At 33.4% G+C, this 18956-nt stretch overlaps 1 protein-coding gene across 3 annotated transcripts in view; it reads right to left on the bottom strand.

Annotated features, from left to right (window-relative positions):
* Window positions 1-628: 628 nt before the first annotated feature.
* LOC126889471 (GATA zinc finger domain-containing protein 7-like) overlaps window positions 629-18956 on the bottom strand; it is a 178197-nt gene continuing 159869 nt past the window's right edge. For all 3 annotated transcript variants that reach the window (XM_050657792.1, XM_050657791.1, XM_050657790.1), the window contains exon 3: window positions 629-6659. In XM_050657792.1, the coding sequence (XP_050513749.1) occupies window positions 3324-6659 (3336 nt within the window). In that variant the 3' untranslated portion in view covers window positions 629-3323. The remainder of the gene's footprint in view (window positions 6660-18956) is intronic.

The following is an 18956-nucleotide window of genomic DNA, read 5'->3' on the forward strand; positions in this document are numbered from 1 at the left end:
TATGCACTCACAAGTACATTTTGTTTAAAATTAGGGAAACCTAACAAAACCAAAGGAGGGAGGCGCAGGTAGAAATATTTCTTAAAAAAAGATTCAACGAGGAAATCAAAGGGATGGAGGGCCGCGCCCGAAACTTCGAAGACGGACATGAGAGACAGGTAGAAAGAGTAATGTAAGAGGAGGTAGAAAGATTAAAAGCCATGAAGAAAGAGCTGGTGTGAGAAATAAATCGCGAAAAAAGGATAAGTTGGAAAGAACTTTGCGAAAATCTTGAAAAGGATATCTAGAGAGATGCCTACCGAATAGCTGTCACGAATTTTAAAGTAACAGGAGGCTCGTTTAAGATCGAGAAGAGCGGGAGGAAAGAACTAGTCCTGTCGCCAGGGGGGGTACAACTGCCTTCTTAATTCAGATGGACTTACCCAAGTTTTTTTATGTATTTTGACCCGTAGAACACGAATTTTTTGGGTAACAGTTGATCCGGATGTCGATAAGATTGTTATAAACAAAGAAGTTGAGGAATTACATAACAGCGATTTCTCGCAAAACAAAACATTTTTTTGTATTTTTTGGGTCATTCTAACCAAAAAATTTTCCTACAAGTTTTTTCGTAGGATGCATAGTTTTCGAGATAAACGCGGTTGAACTTTCAAAAAATGGAAAAATTGCAATTTTTGAACCCGAATAACGTTTGAATAAAAAATAAAATAGCAATTCTGCTTACCGCCTTTAAAAGTTTAAGTCAAATTGTATCTGTTTTGAATATTTGCATTGCTAAAAATTTATTTTTTGATTGTTAAAAAAAGCTATAAACACATACTGTTTCCCGTGCCTAATACATGCGTTTTAATGCATGCTACTTAGAAATAGCCCCGCTTGCACTTTTACCTCCTCTACGTACTCGTTCGATTTTAAATGAGAAATCACTGAAACATCACTCAAGCACTAGGTGTTTATAGCTTTGTTTTAACAATAAAATAATACATTTTTGGCAATACAAATAATTAAAACCGATATAATTTGACTTGAACTTTCAAATGCGGTAAGCAGAATTGCTATTTTATTTTTCAATCAAAAGTTTTTCGGGTTCAAAAATTCCAATTTTTCGATTTTTTGAAAGTTCAACCGCGTTTATCTCGAAAACTATGCATCCTACGAAAAAATTTGTAGGAACATTTTTCGGTTAAAATGGACCAAAAAATACAAAAAAAATGTTTTGTTTTGCGAGAAATCGCTGTTATGTGATTCCTCAACTTCTTGGTTTATAACAATCTTATCGACATCCGGATCAACTGTTACCCAAAAAATTCGTGTTCTACAGGTCAAAATACATAAAAAAAACTTGGGTAAGTCCATCTGAATACAGGAGGCCGTTGTACCCCCCCTGGCGACAGGACTAAACTGGCTATAGCTCTTTTTCCACAAAGATAAAAAGTAAGCTTTGCACCACTCCAGGTGGAGATACCCGTGACCGAATTCACAAGGGAAGAAGTGACGTAAGCTGTCAATGCCTCAAAGCAGGAAAGCGTTTGTACAGTAATTTCAGGTGTGATGGCCATCCACCCAATGGTGAAGGAAATGGTGGAAACCCACGGGAAGGATGAACAGGAGAAAATATTAGCTAGGAATATCGGCAGAAAAAATTGACCAATCAGCGTAGGGCAGCCTGAAAGAGGGTATTAATTCCAAATATCGCATAATATATGAAGATAGAGACACTAATTACTTTTGACCCCGTTTTTAGGGCCTACCTGGAAAGACTAAAGAAGGTTGCGGATGGAAACTACACAGAATGTGGAATGGCTGACATGCAAGAGCACTGTGTATTTGAGTGCGTAATGTAATGATGACAGCAACAGTAACAAAAAGGTAGATTAGGTGCAAATACCAAAATGCAGATAGCAATGAGAGATAATACTGGAGATAGTAACTCGAATTTTCAGAAAGAAGGAAATATTAGAGAGGAATCTGCAGCAAAGATAAGATATGAGAGAGATATACAGAGAGGGGTTAAATTATGGAATAAATTCATTTTCTCTAAAATGGACGATTTTGGAAAAAAATCTCGAAACAGGTCGACTTTTATTTTTAAATTACAATTTTTGGCATATCTTTCATACTAGTGACGTCATCCGTCGTAATAGATGATTTTTTAAAATAGGAATAGGGGTCGTGTGATATCTCATTTGAAAGGGCGCTCAATTTGATATTCAGTAATATAAACAATAGTATCATTATTTATACAGAGTGACCAAAAAAAATAATTTTTGAATTAAATTAATTGACGCAAAAAGAAGAATATATGTAATTTATTTAACTCAAAATACATTGTACTGCTGTCAGTAAGTAGATAAGATTGTTTATTTCACAAATAAACATTTCTTTTCGCTTAAATTAAATCGCAAACAGCCTCCCACCTACCTCTTTTTGCAATTTGAACATTTAATTTAAGCGAAAAGCAATGTTTATTTGTTAAATAAACATTTTTTTCTATTTTCTGACAGCAATAGAATGAATTTTGAGTTAAATAAATTGCATACGTTCTTCTTTTTGCGTAAATTAATTTAATTCAAAAATTATTTTTTTGGCCACCCTATATAAATAATGATATTAATGTTTACATTACTGAATAGAGAATTGAACACCCTTTATTCCTATTTAAAAAAATCATCGATTACGTCACTAGTATGAAATATATGCCAAAAAATTGTAATTTAAAAATAAAAATCGACCCGTTTCGGGATTTTTCTCGAAAGTCGTCCATTTTAAAGAAAATGAATTTATTCCATAATTTAGCCCCTCTCTGTGTAAGACCTGGTACGGTCTTTGAAATATTTACCACCTCCTTGTCATATTATACAATAGACATCACTTTAATCAAATTTTTATTACGAAATGTAAAAACAATGTTTGATATCCATAAAAGATAAGAAATAGTGTGTGAGAGAGACATAGAGATAGAGATAGATAGAGGATGGGCTATTCATGTGATGCACCAGTCTGCAGAGGACCTACCACATGAAGAGTCCGGATAATGACTTGGACTAAGTTGGTAGGTAGGGAGCTATGGGTGTACAATAGTATCTGTGAACACGCCTTCTCCAGGGGATTGCGTGCCGATAGGCCTTACAAACATCCAACGTGAATCCAATACACACTAGGTCATTCTTAACGGACACGTCCGAGTACGATCTTTGAAAGATTTACCACCTGGTTTTCACATTATACAATAGACATACACATTATTTTAACCAAATTTTTACTACGAAATGTAAAAGCAATGTTTAAGATCCACAAAAATAATAAAAAATACTGATAAAGTCTTATCTTAAATCATCAATCGACCTCACTCTGATATTAGATGGCTCAGGAACACGGGGTGCATTATTTCTCATAGACAGAAGAGATTGCATCCTTTGCGAAAAGTATCCATAATTCTGGTTGCTACTATTTCGTTGGACTGAGTTTGTTGAATTATTTGGTGGATACGGGGTGTAACAATTGCGATTATTCGATTGTGGCCTGGTAACCTGTCTGTAATTATTTAATGGTGGATTAGAATTATAATTGCGATTATTACTAATAGTAGGAATTGTACCATAAGAGCTTGGGAAACCTTGTTGGGGATGATTTTGATGATGTTGTGGAGTATATGGAGGGGGCGGGGGAAGTGCAGTCTGGCTGTATCCATTAGTTTGTTCAGGGGGTACCCAAGCTGCTTGACTTCTATAATAGGCATTTCTCGGTGTTGTATCGGGAGTTTGACGGGAGTTATTGTTATATACGTTCATATTGACGTTAATACGCTGTTGATAATATTGATAGTTCGAGGGGTTGTTCGGAAAATTATTATTTCGCCTTACATCTGTATTGGAAGGTACTGGATCGGTATTATACATATTATTAGTATTGGTATTAGTATTGAACAGTCCCCTCACAATGTTTTCAAGTTCAGTGGCATTGGAGAGGATGTTATTATTGGCACCATTTAGATGGATGTTTTGAGAACCAAGAGACTCAGCTGGAGGACGTGGAATAGTTGATAAAACATCTGGTAGTCGTGTAGATGTAGAGTTACTTGTATTTGAGTCTATAAAGGAATTTGTATGAATTGGCAAATTTTGGGTTAAAACAGGTGCTTCAATATATGAATCAAAATTTTCAATATTTAATCCTAATTCAGGTAGACTTGGATAAGCGGTAGAAGGCAAAACGACCGGCACGTTTTCATTTGAAAACGTCGGAAACGGTGTAGGCAGTGGTACATTTCTTAAATTGGCTTCTATAGGTGGGGTCACATTTATATTATGTGAAGAATTTATTGTCGAATTGGAAGAATTATTATTGCAGTTACTTGAAGGGGCACTAATGTCTAGAAGTTTTGCTAGCTCTTCAGTGTTTAAACGTATTGTAGCGTCAATGTCAATTTCAAGTCCAGGATCGTTTAGCGTTATTTCTTGCGTTTTCTGCTTTTCTGTAGATTGAGGTAAACAAACATTGATACTATTAGAAGATTGGGTCATTTCAACTGATTCCGCTGAAACTTGTGCTAATAACGTTGGCGGAAACGACTCTAGAGGTACTGGTGTTGGTAGCGTAGGGTTCAAAGATATTTCTGGAGTAACTTTTGGAATATTTGTAACATTTACTGCAGCATTATCAACATGAGAAATTTGTGGCTCAATACCGTCTGCACTTATTTTTTCTTGAGGATTAAGTACTTGATCATCATCGGCTTCTGGAGGTTCTAGTTTCACATAGGAGTTTTTCAATTTAATATCTATAGGTGTGAGATTGTCCCAATATTTAAGTTCTTGTTTAGGTTGAACTTGCTCTTGAATATACTTAACAGAAAATTGTTTTCCATTAGTAATGATGCAAGGAACTAGGTAAAAATGCAAGAAAGCTTTAAACCTTTGCATTTTAATCCGATAATCAAAGTTTGGAGTTACAGATTCATCATTAAGAATTATTTTAAAATCTTCTTGTAGTTTATCAAATAAACGATGGGATGATATATTGGTTTGTGTCTCTTTTTCTGGACACGGTAAATCTTTTATAGCACTTAATAATTGGTTAGTGATAATACCGCTATCACTATTAGAATTAATAATATCAATAAATTCATTATCAGGCATCGTTATGTTGGGTATAATGACAGAAGACGTTATGTTACTGGTTGCTTGTTGTTCGTCATCCGATAAAATTTCTATTATTTCAGGTACAACTTCTGTAGAATTTTCATTTCTAGTATCAACATTTGAATTTTGATTTTTGGTAACCTCTGACTGTTTTTCTAAAGCGCGTGAAGAATCAGCTGTAGCATTATTTTTAGGAACACACGACGAAGAATGCGCAAGTAAATCTTGTTTTGTTTCACATTTTTTTGTACAAAATGTACATATATGAATATTATTTAAATTATTTTTAGTATTAAATGAAATTGATAAATCTTCACTCGTTTCATCTTCTGAACTTAAATCCACTTCAATTATTTGTGGAGAAGAAATTTCAATTTTACTTTCTGGCTCTGTTATTTTCAATTTTTTCGGAGAAAAGTCCCGGTTAAAATCTAATTTATTGCAAGCATCTCTGTCAGATACGACGTCAGTCGGCTTTTTCCTTGTACCAATTGGATTTGTCATAGCGTTTTCCTTAAAATTACACTCAGTCACAGATTTCTCACTAATATCACTAGAACTTAAAGCTATGTTATGAACTATTTCCGGCGGAGAATTTGGACAGGTACTGTCAACAATTGGAACCTGATGCTCTGTAGCACCTTCAGATCTATTTAAAGAATCACTTTTTGGTATTTGAGAATCGTGTGTTTCAGATGTTTTCTTTAATTGTAAATTAGAAGTAATTTGCCTATCATTACATAAAGTTTTATCAATAACTATAGTTGACGACAAAGGTTTAATTCCATTTATATTTGTATATATAGACGAATCTAATTTTTCACGTTGATTAGATTTTGGTATTTCAGGATCTGCATGTGTTCCTGCAGTTTGATTAGATTGTTTAGCACCATTTGATGATTTGTCTCTTTCTTCTCCCGTTTGTATAAGGATATTCGATATTATTACGGGACTCTTGTTAACATCCACCTTTTTCTGATTATTTAGATGTTCTGATTTGCTATTACTATGCGATCTTCTACGATGACTGATCGACTGATGGGATGTACTCGCTTCACAGAATCTTTTATGGGGAGGAGATCCATCCGGAAGGGAATTTCTTCTCTTACCGTAGGAAGAGATTCGTTTGGCAACAGGAGACGACAGAAGGTTAATTATCTCCTGTTGGAGTCTCCCATCATCTTCGGTAGTATTTGTTTTATGGATAATTTCATAACTTGAAGTATTCTGAACAAGTTTAAGACTGATGGGAGAGACTGTATCTTTAGTAGAAACGGAAAAATCTTTTGATGAGCAGCCGGCTTTTGTACTTTCGTTTCTAAGAACCTCTTGGGTATGTTTGGCCATATTTTTATTATGCGTTCGGAGGTAATTTTGAACTCCGTCCATGTCCATTACAACCATAGGACTGATATTCAAATCTAAAGCGACATTTGGTATTTTTAGACCTGGGTATTTCTTGAAAAGATTGATTACACTCTTGTGCATAGTTTTCTTTCGAACGTTTCGATGGAGTTCCTGAAACAAAAGAAAAAATAAAATTAGAATACTAAAATTCACTCAATATACAGGTTGTCCCAAAAATATTGGTCATAAATAGAGTTCGGATTTAAAAGCATACAGAAACGCAAAAAAGCGCTTAAAAAGCATAACGATTTTATGAAAAAAAGCATTTTATTATACAAAAAAAGCATGAAAACAAGCATATAAATTTTGACAAACCATTTTTTAAAGAAAATATATAATTATCTCTAGGGTTAGCTTAAGAACTAGTAAATACCTATTATAAATTTAAAAATAAAATAGAATAAACCAAAAACAAATAGATAACTGAAACAACAATGCTTTAACCTAATTTTTATCGACATGCTTTACATAAAGGAAAACATATAATTTTTGTTGAAAGCATGAAATAACTAAATACTTATTTAAATGTTCCATTGTAAAGTTTCGGCGCCTGTTACTCAAAACATTTTTGTATATCGAAAAGCTTCTTTAAACGTTCACACAGGTTATCGGTGCATTGCGTACTTATAATTTGCCACTACTGCCGAATCCATATTTATATCTTCAACGTGTTCTCCATTTAAAACTGAAAATATTTTCTTCTGTTGACATCCTTCGTTTTTGTTAATACATCTTTGACTTTTGTTAATACCATCTGACCAATCTTTCCAAAGATACCTTCCATCTTATTTTCAAAATGTTTATTTTTTGGATCGACTCAACTATAATGACATTTGCAGTTTCTCCAAATATTTTATTGGTTTCACCTAAACCATCCTAACAATCTTTTATCGATTTGCTAGCAGTATGGAATGTTAGGGAATCTTTCTCTAAAAAGTTGCACCCTTAAAGGAGCTTTAATGAAAATGTTTTCCCATTTTTTATCAACTCATTAACAAGTGGAAATTGCAGCCGTATAGTCTCAGCAACGCGATTCAGGCCGTGTGCTAGACACGTACAGTGAATTAGATTTGGATAAAACATTTTAATATTTGATGCTGTCTTGATCATAATATATATGGTGCAGCGTCGGAAAGCATTAATACTACAGGGTGATTGATTAGTAGGGTAAAACTCAATAGCTCCGCTATAGTAATAGATAGTAATAAAAGTTAATAACAAAAATGTTAGCCACCTTTGAACTTCACATTACAAAATTAGTTAGAATGTTACAGGGTGTTCGATAACACAGTGGCAGACCTAACTTATGTTTTTTTAAATGGAACACCCTATATTTTATTTTATATTCGAAATCCTGTTAACTTCTCCGTCACAAAAATATAAAGGTTTGTAATGTTATACAGAGTATTTACAAAGTTATAACCAGTTTTGTATGAAAATCGTAACAAGTTCAACTCCCTGTATAAATAAAAATAAGCACAACAGCAATGGTTTATTAATGCCATATTTTTTTATTTATTGTCAAAATTTTTAAAAATTATTGATATTGCTAATTTTCTTTATATCAAATACAGGGTGAGTCAAAACGCAAGTACATTATTTTCTCAGTAATGTTAAATGGAACACCCTGTATTTTATATAATTATTGAAAAGTAACATTAACGTACTTTAATTTTTATATAATATTCCCTATGCCCAAATTTATTAGTTTTCGAGATATTTTCATTTTTCAGAGCAAATTATTTTAGGTATTTATCTAAATTTTAAGTAAGCCATGACTGAACTGACAATTGAAGATTACCGATTATCAATCCGGTAAGCAATGTAACACTGTAGCAAATAAAGAAATAAAAATAATTTATTAGTAATACATTTTACAAACAAAAACACAACCACTACATGCAACATTTTTGAAACAATTAAAAACTATCTTTTTATGTAAATGCAACAAATAAACAAAGAAAATTAGTAATAAATTTTACAAAAAAACACACAAACACAAAATACAATATTTTGTGAAGACAATTAAACACTACTTTTGTATGTAAATGTAACAATGTAACAAATAAAGAACGAAACATAATTTATCAGTAATACATTTTGCAAAAAAACATGTTTGAAAAAATTAGAAGCTACTTTTAATAAAATATTTTTAATATTTAATTACATAAGGTGTTCAAAATTATCTCCTAACACATTTATGTACGCCTAAAAACGATCATTGAATTACTCTACGGAGCATTTGTAAATTAACACATCGAAATACATTTTGTATTCTATTTTTCATCTTATCCCTTGTTGTTGGAGGTGTATTATAAACTTCATTATTAACGTAAACCCAAAAAAATCAGTCCAGTTTATTAAATTCTGGTGATTTGGGTGGCCACGCTACTGGTCCATTGAAAAATGAAAATATCTCGAAAACTAATAAATTTAGACATAGGGAATGTTATCTAAAAATTAAAGTACGGTAATGGTACTTTTCAATAGTGATATAAAATACAGGGTGTTTCATTTAAAATTACTGAGAAAATAATGTACTTGCGTTTTGACTCACCCTGTATTTGATATAAAGAAAATTAGCAATATCGACCATTCTTGAAAATTTTGACAATACGTTAAAAAATATGGCATGAATAAACCATTGTTGTTTTGCTTTTTTTTATTTACAGGGAGTTGAACTTGTTACGATTTTCATATAAAATTGGTTATAACTTTGTAAATACCCTGTATAACATAACAAACCTTTATATTTTTGTGATGGAGAAGTTAACAGGATTTCGAATTTAAAATAAAATATAGGGTGTTTCATTTAAAAAAAACATAAGTTTGGTCTGCCACTGTGTTATCGAACACCCTGTAACATTCGAACTAATTTTGTAATGTGAAGCTCAAAGGTGGCTAAAATTTTTGTTATTAACTTTTATTGCTATCTATTACTATAGCGGAGATATTGAGCTTTACCCTACTACTCAATCACTCTGTATTTTGTTGGTGGGCACAGACTCGAGAAGATAAAAATTTGTTAAAGCTTTATTTACGGATCTTTTAACTGTATTGTTATTTGCTCCTTCTAGTTCTTTTGAGCACAATAAATAACCCTTCGTCCAGATTTCTTCGTGAAGTACGCCTATGAAGTAATTAGCAACGTATCTTCCACAAATATACGTAGCCTCGTCCACAGCAAACCAGATGTAATAATTGTTTCCCACTAGTGTTTTTACTTTTTTTCTGATTTCCTTGTAAACGCAATTAACATATTTTTTCGCGGAGTACTTTTATCCTGCACATGTCTTTGATAGTACTTTTCCAAAAATGATTTAAAACTTTCATTTTGCAACTTATTTAATGGGAGATCAGAGTCCACCATTGCACTGCATAGATCAAAATTAAATTTCTACTGTTCGCAAATGCAAAAATGATAATTATGTAGTATATAAAAAAGCAAATAAGCACAGACATTCAAAAAAGGCATAAAAATTTTAAAAAAGCAAAAAAAGATCAGCAAGTGGTGTCATAATGACTTATTTTTGCATATTTCGTTCATTTTTAAAAAGAAAACAGTCCTGCTTGTATTATTTACCATAAAGGTCGCGTCATATTATAATGCACGTCGCGTTTTCGGCACGTAGCGTTTCGTTTGCGAAAAATATAATTTAATGTTTTTTAAATTGAACAATTCATATTGTGCGTATAAGACACGTAACGTAGCGTATAAGACACGTTACGTTTGCGTTCGGTTCATTCGAAAACAATATTTTTCGGATGTTGACAGCTACGGGTCGTTTTCCCCTCGTTGTTTATTTAGGTATTTCTTTGAATTTGATACAGAGTATTTAGACCGGTCAGTATCGTCGCCCTCGCTAGCGAAATCATTCCGATTCGATTTTTTGCACAAATTTACTCAAAGGGAGGTTCTTATAACATAGCCACAGGGTGCCAGGCGGTGCCGTGGTCGAAAAATTGTTTAAACAATCTTTTTTAAACAAATTCACAAAAATATTTTTTCATTCGAGCAATATTTTTTTTAGATAATTTGGGTAATTATGAGCAAAAAAGGTTTCTTGTCATTTTTCTCTAAAATTGCAAAAATTGGTATTTTCAAGGCTTAATAACTCGATTAAAAATTATTATTATGAATTTTTCAAACAACTTCTTCAAGGTCCTGAAGAGATTTTTGTCATTACAGTCGAACCCGCTTATTAGAATACCGGTTAAAGGAATATCCCGGCTTAAGGAATAGAAATTTGAGGTCCCGAAACGTTTATACTAGCAAAAAATGATCGGTTATTAGAATATCCCGGTTATAGGAATACTTTTGCTTGGCACGAAGGCTATTCCAATAAGCGGGTTCGACTGTATTTTATTACAAAGCTGTTATTTTTAACTATTAACAATTACCGCTATAGTCCAACTGTATCGTCGCCCCCGTTAGCGAAATTAGATTTTTTTGCACAAACTTACTCAAAAAGAGGTCCTTGTAACACATCAACAGGGTTCCGGGCGGTGCCGTGGTCTAAAAATTGTTTAAACAATTTTTGTTAAACAAATTCACAAAAATAATTTTTTATTAATAATTTAATTAAACCCAAATTAATAATAATTTGAGTTATTCTGAGCAAAAAAGGTCTCTTGTGATTTTTCTCTAAAATTGATTGTTGTCGAGTTATATGGCCATTTCCGCATTTTTGCAAGATACGTTTTTTGCTAAGAATAACCCAAATTATCTAAAAAAAAATCGTTCGTAATGAAAAAATTATTTTTGTGAATTTGTTTAATAACAATTGTTAAAACAATTTTTTGACAACGGCACCGCCCGGCACCCTGTGGATGTGTTTGTTATAAGGACGCTTTTTGAGTAAGTTTGTGCAAAAAAATCTAATCGAAATAGTTTCGCGAACGGGGGCGACGATACAGTTGGACTATAGCGCTAATTGTTAATAACTAAAAATAACAGCTTTGTAGTAAAATAATGACAAAAATCATGAAAAGGGCTTTTACGTTACCAAGTAATTTTGTTGGAAAAACCCGCTTTTTCCGGGGAAAGTTTTCGTCGAAGTAAATCGGAAAAAACACGTCTCTATGCAAAATTTAATTGCGGTGAATTTTTATTTGGGTGTTTTTGGTCTAAAGTTAAAATCTTTGGAGTTATAGAGCAAAAATTGAAAAAAAACACGATTTTCGGGCGCCATTTTGCTTATAAAAAAAGTAGCACACTATCTGCGGACTTTGCATATCTACATTATTAATATATACAATCATAAGATTCGATTCCACCAAAAAAATTGCTGGTAAATAACTTTTCCCAAAAATGGCCTATTCTCCGATAATCAGCCCAGACTAATAAAATAAAGTTTTCAAAAAGGCACGTCAAGTTAAATCATTTTTTTATGTAGTCATAATGTCTTGTAAAAGTTATGGCAAGTGATCCATTAAAAACAGCAGGTAGTTTTACGCAGTTAAGTCTGGTTAAGTCACACCAAATCAAAGGGAAAGTGTTTAAGAATGCGATAAAAAATCTCAATAAGGGTAGGATTCATGATACTACGACAACCAGGATTACGGACCATGGGTAGGATTACGGACCATACTCTTGAAATTTCAAGGGTAAAAAAAACTAATTAACTTTTATGAGAATGTAGACGAATTTCGGTTCCCTAGCTTCCATTAGAATTTCTCTGCAGATGTTTGAAAATCATAAGCATGGTACTTCTACAAAAATTTACAAGAAGGGCAATAAAAAAAATATTCTAAAGCCGAAAAAATAATGCTACAAGCTTACTGCCTACTTTTAAAATTATTGTACGATTATTTTGTCAGATAATTTTGAAGGTCTCCAAATTCTGCTTGATCGTATTCACGAGGTAGGAGAATAAATGGGCATTAAAATAAACTCACAACAAAACCAATATTTTAGATTTTAGTCGTGACCCACATCCAAATGTAGAGCTTTAATAAAATGGGAGTACAATTTGAGAAACTTCACAAAATAACATATTTGGGAACTGTGATAACGGACCAGCTAGATCCAGACATAGAAATAAAACAGAATAATAATGACTAAAACTACTTTTATGAAAATTGAGTAATTTCATTGCAATAATCATCTCAGTTTAGCACTAAGACAAACAATGGTTAAGTCCTATGTTTGGAATGTACTTTTGTATGGTGCAGAAGGGTGGACGCTAAAAGTATAGATCATGAACAGAATTATGTGGATTCATAGACTGATGCTGAAGATACCTTGGACAGCAAAAAAAACTACTGAAGAAATACTAAGGAGGGTCAACAAAGATAGAGAACTGCTAAAGACTGTTAAAAACTGGAAAATGTCTTATCTGGGACATATAATGAAGGAAATCTATACAGGGTGAGTCATGAGGAACTGTACATACTCCTACCTCGTATAGAGGCCCCTATGGGGAATAATAAATGACCATTAAAAAGTGTCTGCTCCCATTGTTTAATAATATACAGGGCGAGTTTCGCATCTTGACAGAAATTTGTATTCGTCATAATTTTTGAACGGTCAGATCGATGTGTCTCTTATTTTGGTCAATCGTTAAACTATTACCACGTAATCAACTGATTTATTCAAACTAGAAAAAAATCAGGTCCGGCTTCAAAAAAATTAGTTTGTTTGGGTCTCAGAAAAAATTTCACCCTGTATAGGCTTTTTGCAAACTATAATATGAATTTTACAAATTAGACAAATGGGCAATTAAAATGACATATTTATTTTTTCCCCACACGATTACTTAATTTTTTATAAAAAAATCAAATTTGAGTATGAATTAAAAGTTTGGTAAAGTGAACCATAACTTAAAAAAAAAATAACTTTTATTACAAAAATTAATTTTTTGTGAACAAATATTTAATTTATGTTACCACCTAATCAACTGATTTATACAAACTAGAGAACAATCAGGCCCGGATTTAAAAAAATTGTTGGTTTCGGTCTTAAAAAAAATTTCACCCTGTATACGCTTTTTGAAAACTCTAATATGAATTTTACAAATTAGACAAATAGGCAATTAAAATGGCATATTTATTTTTTTCCCCACACGATTACTTAATTTTTTATAAAAAAATCAAATTTGACTATGAATAATTAAAAGTTTGGTAAAGTGAACAATATTTACTAGAAACCAGATTTAAAAAAATTAACTGTTATTACAAAAATTAATAACAAATATTTAATTTATGTTACCACCCAATCAACTGATTTATTCAAACTAGAAAAAAATCAAGCCCGGATTTAAAAAATTAGTTCGTTTTGGTCTTAGAAAAGATTTCACCCTGTATACGCTTTTTGAAAACTCTAGTATGAATTTTACAAATTAGACAAATAGGCAATTAAAATGGCGTACTTATTTTTCCCCACACGATTATACTTAATTTTTTATTAAAAAATCAAATTTGTCAAAATCGGAATTTTGCCATAAAAATAAAAAAAATTAAACAACATTTTTCTCAAAATTAAAAGCTTCACCATTTTTTTTCTATACCACGTCTAGATCTAAAACCCATAACACTTCTCTTTGAACTCTATAGTTTAACATAAACGTGATCAAATAGATAAATTTTAAATTTTTTCACTTAATTTTTGCGATTTAACTTTGCAATTCACGAATCTGCACCTTTTATTTTTAAAAATTCATAACTTTTATGAGAAGAAGACGGAAAGTCTACAACAATTTTCATATTCACAATGGTAAGAGATATGTGCTGTAAAATTTCAGAAAAAAAAAATTTAAAATGGAACAGAGTTGTAGCGAGTTAAACCGTGATTTCATTTTTTTTTCAGTTTTAGGTTAAAATTCCGATTTTGACAAATTTGATTTTTAAATAAAAAATTAAGTAATCGTGTGGAGAAAAAAAATAAATATGCCATTTTAATTGCCTATTTGTCTAATTTGTAAAATTCATATTAGAGTTTTCAGAAACAGTATACAGGGTGAAATTTTTTCTAAGACCAAAACGAACTAATTTTTTAAATCCGGGCCTGATTTTTTTCTAGTTTGTATAAATCAGTTGATTGGGTGGTAACATAAATTAAATATTTGTTAAAAAAAATTAAGTTTTGTAATAAAAGTTATTTTTTTTAAATCTATGGTTCACTTTACCAAACTTTTAATTCATACTCAAATTTGATTTTTTTATAAAAAATTAAGTAATCGTGTGGGTAAAAAATAAATATGTCATTTTAATTGCCTATTTGTCTAATTTGTAAAATTCATATTATAGTTTTCAAAAAGCGTATACAGGGTGAAATTTTTTCTAAGACCTAAACGAACTAATTTTTTTGAAGCCGGACCTGATTTTTTTCTAGTTTGAATAAATTAGTTGATTAGGTGGTAATGGTGTAACGATTGACCAAAATAAGAGACACATCGATCTGACCGTTCAAAAATTATGACGAATACAAATTTCTGTCAAAATGAGAAACTCGCCCTGTATATTATTAAACAATGGGAGCCGACACTTTTTAATGGTCATTTGTTACTCCCCATAGGAGCCTCTACACGAGGTAGGAGTATGTACAGTTCCTCATGACTCACCCTGTATGAGATATTACAACGAATCCTTAAAGGCAACGTCGGATAATTCTGATATGACACGTGAAGAAGAAGAAGATGATCGTTTACCCTGCATCACGATGCTCTGCTTTCAAAGAGATTAAAAAAGCAATTGCAACAACTAAAAGACCCAAATGAATGCACCTCTCGGTTAAACAAAAATCATAATTATTAATCACACAGAAATGATTGTGATATTATTCATAGATGTTTATTTTTCCCACGTTGAATTATCAATTTATTTGATTTATTATTTATAACTGGTTGCTGCAATCTTGTTAGGAGCAGATAAGTTATATTTAGAGAAAGCAACATTTTTTTTCATCTTGTAGTGCATATTTTTCTTTTTAAAATTTTATTTCACTCAATGCGACAATACTGTTATGTATCTGAATTTTAAACGAGAATAATTGATATGTTAAAAAAGTCATTTTTAACGTTTTTTTCTTCAGTAGAGTAACATGTTAACATGCTGTCCACTGAATTCTTGATAATAGATTAATTTATTTTACTGTAATTTAATTTGTTTTAATTTATTTTATTTTATAAAGATACGCATGGGACTGCATTTACTAGTCCACGCAGTGTGTATTTCAGTTGTTACAGTCGTTACATTGCATTTCTTTTGTTTTTATTTTTTCACTCCTCTGCACGATCCATTGCATCCGTTAATGCACTCCGTCCGTAGCCCGCGATAAGAAATATATTATGCTTTCAAAAAACGATTCTATGATCATGGTACCGTAATCATAGGAAACAATTGTTTAAAACAATTGTTCAAAACAATTGTTTCTTATTGTTACGCGATTGACTCTACTATTTTATTTATTTATATCTTTAGGCACTAAGTTTAATTTAAATAAAGGAAGACTTACTTATATTATTTTATTTACATCACTTATTTATTTTAATAATTACAAATAACACCAACTAACACATCTAATTTATTTACAAACTCAAATTTATGATTTAATTAACTAAACATAATAATTCTGATAACTAATAAATACATTTCAATACCTTCGATTCGAATACATTAAATTACGCGACGCGCTTCGATCAATGAATGACTGGCCTGCGGACGAATTCCTGTTCTTATATACTTTGACAGCAGTCGTCTCGAATTCCATGGTCGAGACTCGTATTCTCTAGATCCTTCTCTCAGAAATAGGCCAGATTGTGAGGCCATTTATAATATGTGCCCACATTATAAACAACGTCACATTGCCCCCTCCTTAAAAGATGGTTCCTCCTGGAACCTTGTCGGGACTAGAACTGGATGATGGTATCTGCAACTGGACCCTCTTTTACGACTCCCAGTTGTATAAAAGTGACAGGGGACGGTCTTCTCTCCGCACCCGTAACTATGCGGATTGCAACAGACTAACACCTGGACCTCGGTGTCTTGGAAAATTTCTCACTTGATTTTTATCAGTTGGTTCAGGCCATTCCTTAATGGAATCGATTTTTCCTTTATCCACGGCCACTCCTTCTTCGCTGACTATATGACCTAAATAATTGACTTTACTTTGAAATAACTGGCATTTCTTGGGATTTAACTTTAACTGGGCAGCTTTAGGTCGATTAAAAACGTCTTCTAAATTCTTCAGGTGGTCTTCAAACGTCTCTCCCAAAACGATTATGTCGTCTAAATACACCAGGCACGTCTTCCAAGATAACCCTCTCAACACATTTTCCATAAGCCTCTCAAATGTCGCAGGAGCATTACAGAGTCCAAACGGCATAACGTTGAATTCCCATAATCCAGATCCTGTCGTGAAGGCCGTCTTCTCCTTGTCCACTGGATCCATTTCTACCTGCCAATATCCAGACTTCAACTCCAACGTAAAAAACAATTTACTTCCAGCCAATGTGTCCAACGTGTCGTCGATCCGAGGCAGAGGATAACTATCTTTCTTAGTAACATTGTTCAACAAACGGTAGTCCACACAGAACCTCGTAGCTCCATCTTTCTTCTTGACCAGGACCACCGGAGAGACCCATGGGCTCGTAGAAGATTCTATCATCCCGTCTTTCTTCATTTCTTGAACAATCCTTTCAGCTTCCTCTCTCTTCGCCTGTGGTAATCGTCGAGCTGTTTGACGAATTGGCCTAGCGGTACCAGTGTCAATTTTGTGTTTGACAACTGTCGTTCTTCCTGTCTTTCCTCCTTTCGGTACGAATATGTCACGATATTGCCGAAGAAATTCCCTTAATTTCCTTTTTTCTACTTGGTTTAGAGACTGGCCTGCAACTGCAACCATTTGGTCGAACTTGTCGTTGGAATTATCTGATGTTGTCGTCTGACGGATTATGGACGTCACGGGTACACAAGTTCCTACTTTTGTCTCCTTCTTGATGGTCACCGGGAGTCATTGACATTAATCAATCTCACGGGAATTTCTTTAGCAGAAGTAACCAATTCCTTTCCAATTATGATTCCTCGGCCAACCTCCTCGTCGTGGTTCCATGGCTCCATTATAACAGGTGTTCCTTCTTCTACAATTCCCTGTAGCCGCGCTACGATGATCGTTTCACTCCTCGCAGGCACAACTGTATCTTCTCTAATAGCTGCTAGCATAGTGCTGTCATCATGTGGATGAAGAAATACCTCCTCGTTGCCAACTTTGATTACCCTGTTCTTAAAATCCAATTGAAATCCACGCAAATTCATTACGTCCATTCCTAATATAACATCTTCTTCGATGTCTGCAACTATGACAGTATGGACGAACTTTTCTGCTCCAATCCCCAATTGTATCTGGATTTCTCCGTGGATGTTGGCATTTTCACCTGTGGCAGTCCGCAGTCGCAACCTCGTTGGTAAGAGTTTCTTACGACTGTTTATAACTGACGGTCGTATAATGGTCCTGGTCGCTCCGGTATCCACCAACAATGTATACTTTTTACCATTTACTTCTTCATCTACATATACATTATCTTCACGACATTTCAAAGAAGCTATTAGTATTAGATGGTCTTTAGAGGAGTTCTGAGTCGAGGCTGCCCCCTAGGGTCTGTGCGCTCTCTTATTTCCTGCTGGCGAGTTTCTTGATTTGCGTTCTTCCTTAAACTCCGTGCGTACCCCTTTTCACCACAATTGCAGCAATTCATGGTCTTCGTTTTCTTCGATGTAAAGCCTTTCACCATATTTACCAGCTGGTCAAGTTTGTCTTCGTCCTCTTCTTCTTTCACAGTTCGAACTGCACTGTACTCACCAGAGGCCTGCGTAGCTGATTCGAACTCGAGGGCCGCGGACAATACATCGACCAGCGTCTTGTGACGAGCTAATCGCAGTGTTCTTTGCATTTCATGGTCACGAAGGCCATCAATAAATGTTTGAACAGCCAACTTTTCCATCATGTCTTCGTGAGCTGTTGGATATGCATATCGTACCAACATGGCAATATCGACCTCGTATTGTTGAAGAGCTTCATCTTTCTTTTGCCGTCGGTTTTTAAGCCGCGCCTGATAGACATACTCCAAATGTTCCTGCCCATAGCGCATGTTTAGTCTCTTCATAAGTTGTTCATAATCATTAGTTTCCTCTACTGCTATGGTCTCAAGTACATCTAAAGCTCTCCTCGAAGAGCAATAACCAGGTTTACAGCTTTGTCTTTTTCAGACCATCCGTTCGCTCTTGCACCTGCTTCGAACTGTTTCATGTAGTTGTTCCATGATGACTTTCCGTCGAAATTTGGCACCTTAACACGAGCATGACCTACACTCCCTTCAACTATCGACCGTGGTTCCAATTTGTATTTGGTTTCATCATCTTTAATATCTGTTAAGATGGGTTCCATCCCTTTGTCCATTTTTTCAGTTTCCT

The sequence above is a fragment of the Diabrotica virgifera genome, chromosome 8 (assembly GCF_917563875.1).
Source record: "Diabrotica virgifera virgifera chromosome 8, PGI_DIABVI_V3a".
Classification (NCBI taxonomy): Eukaryota; Metazoa; Arthropoda; class Insecta; order Coleoptera; family Chrysomelidae; genus Diabrotica; species Diabrotica virgifera.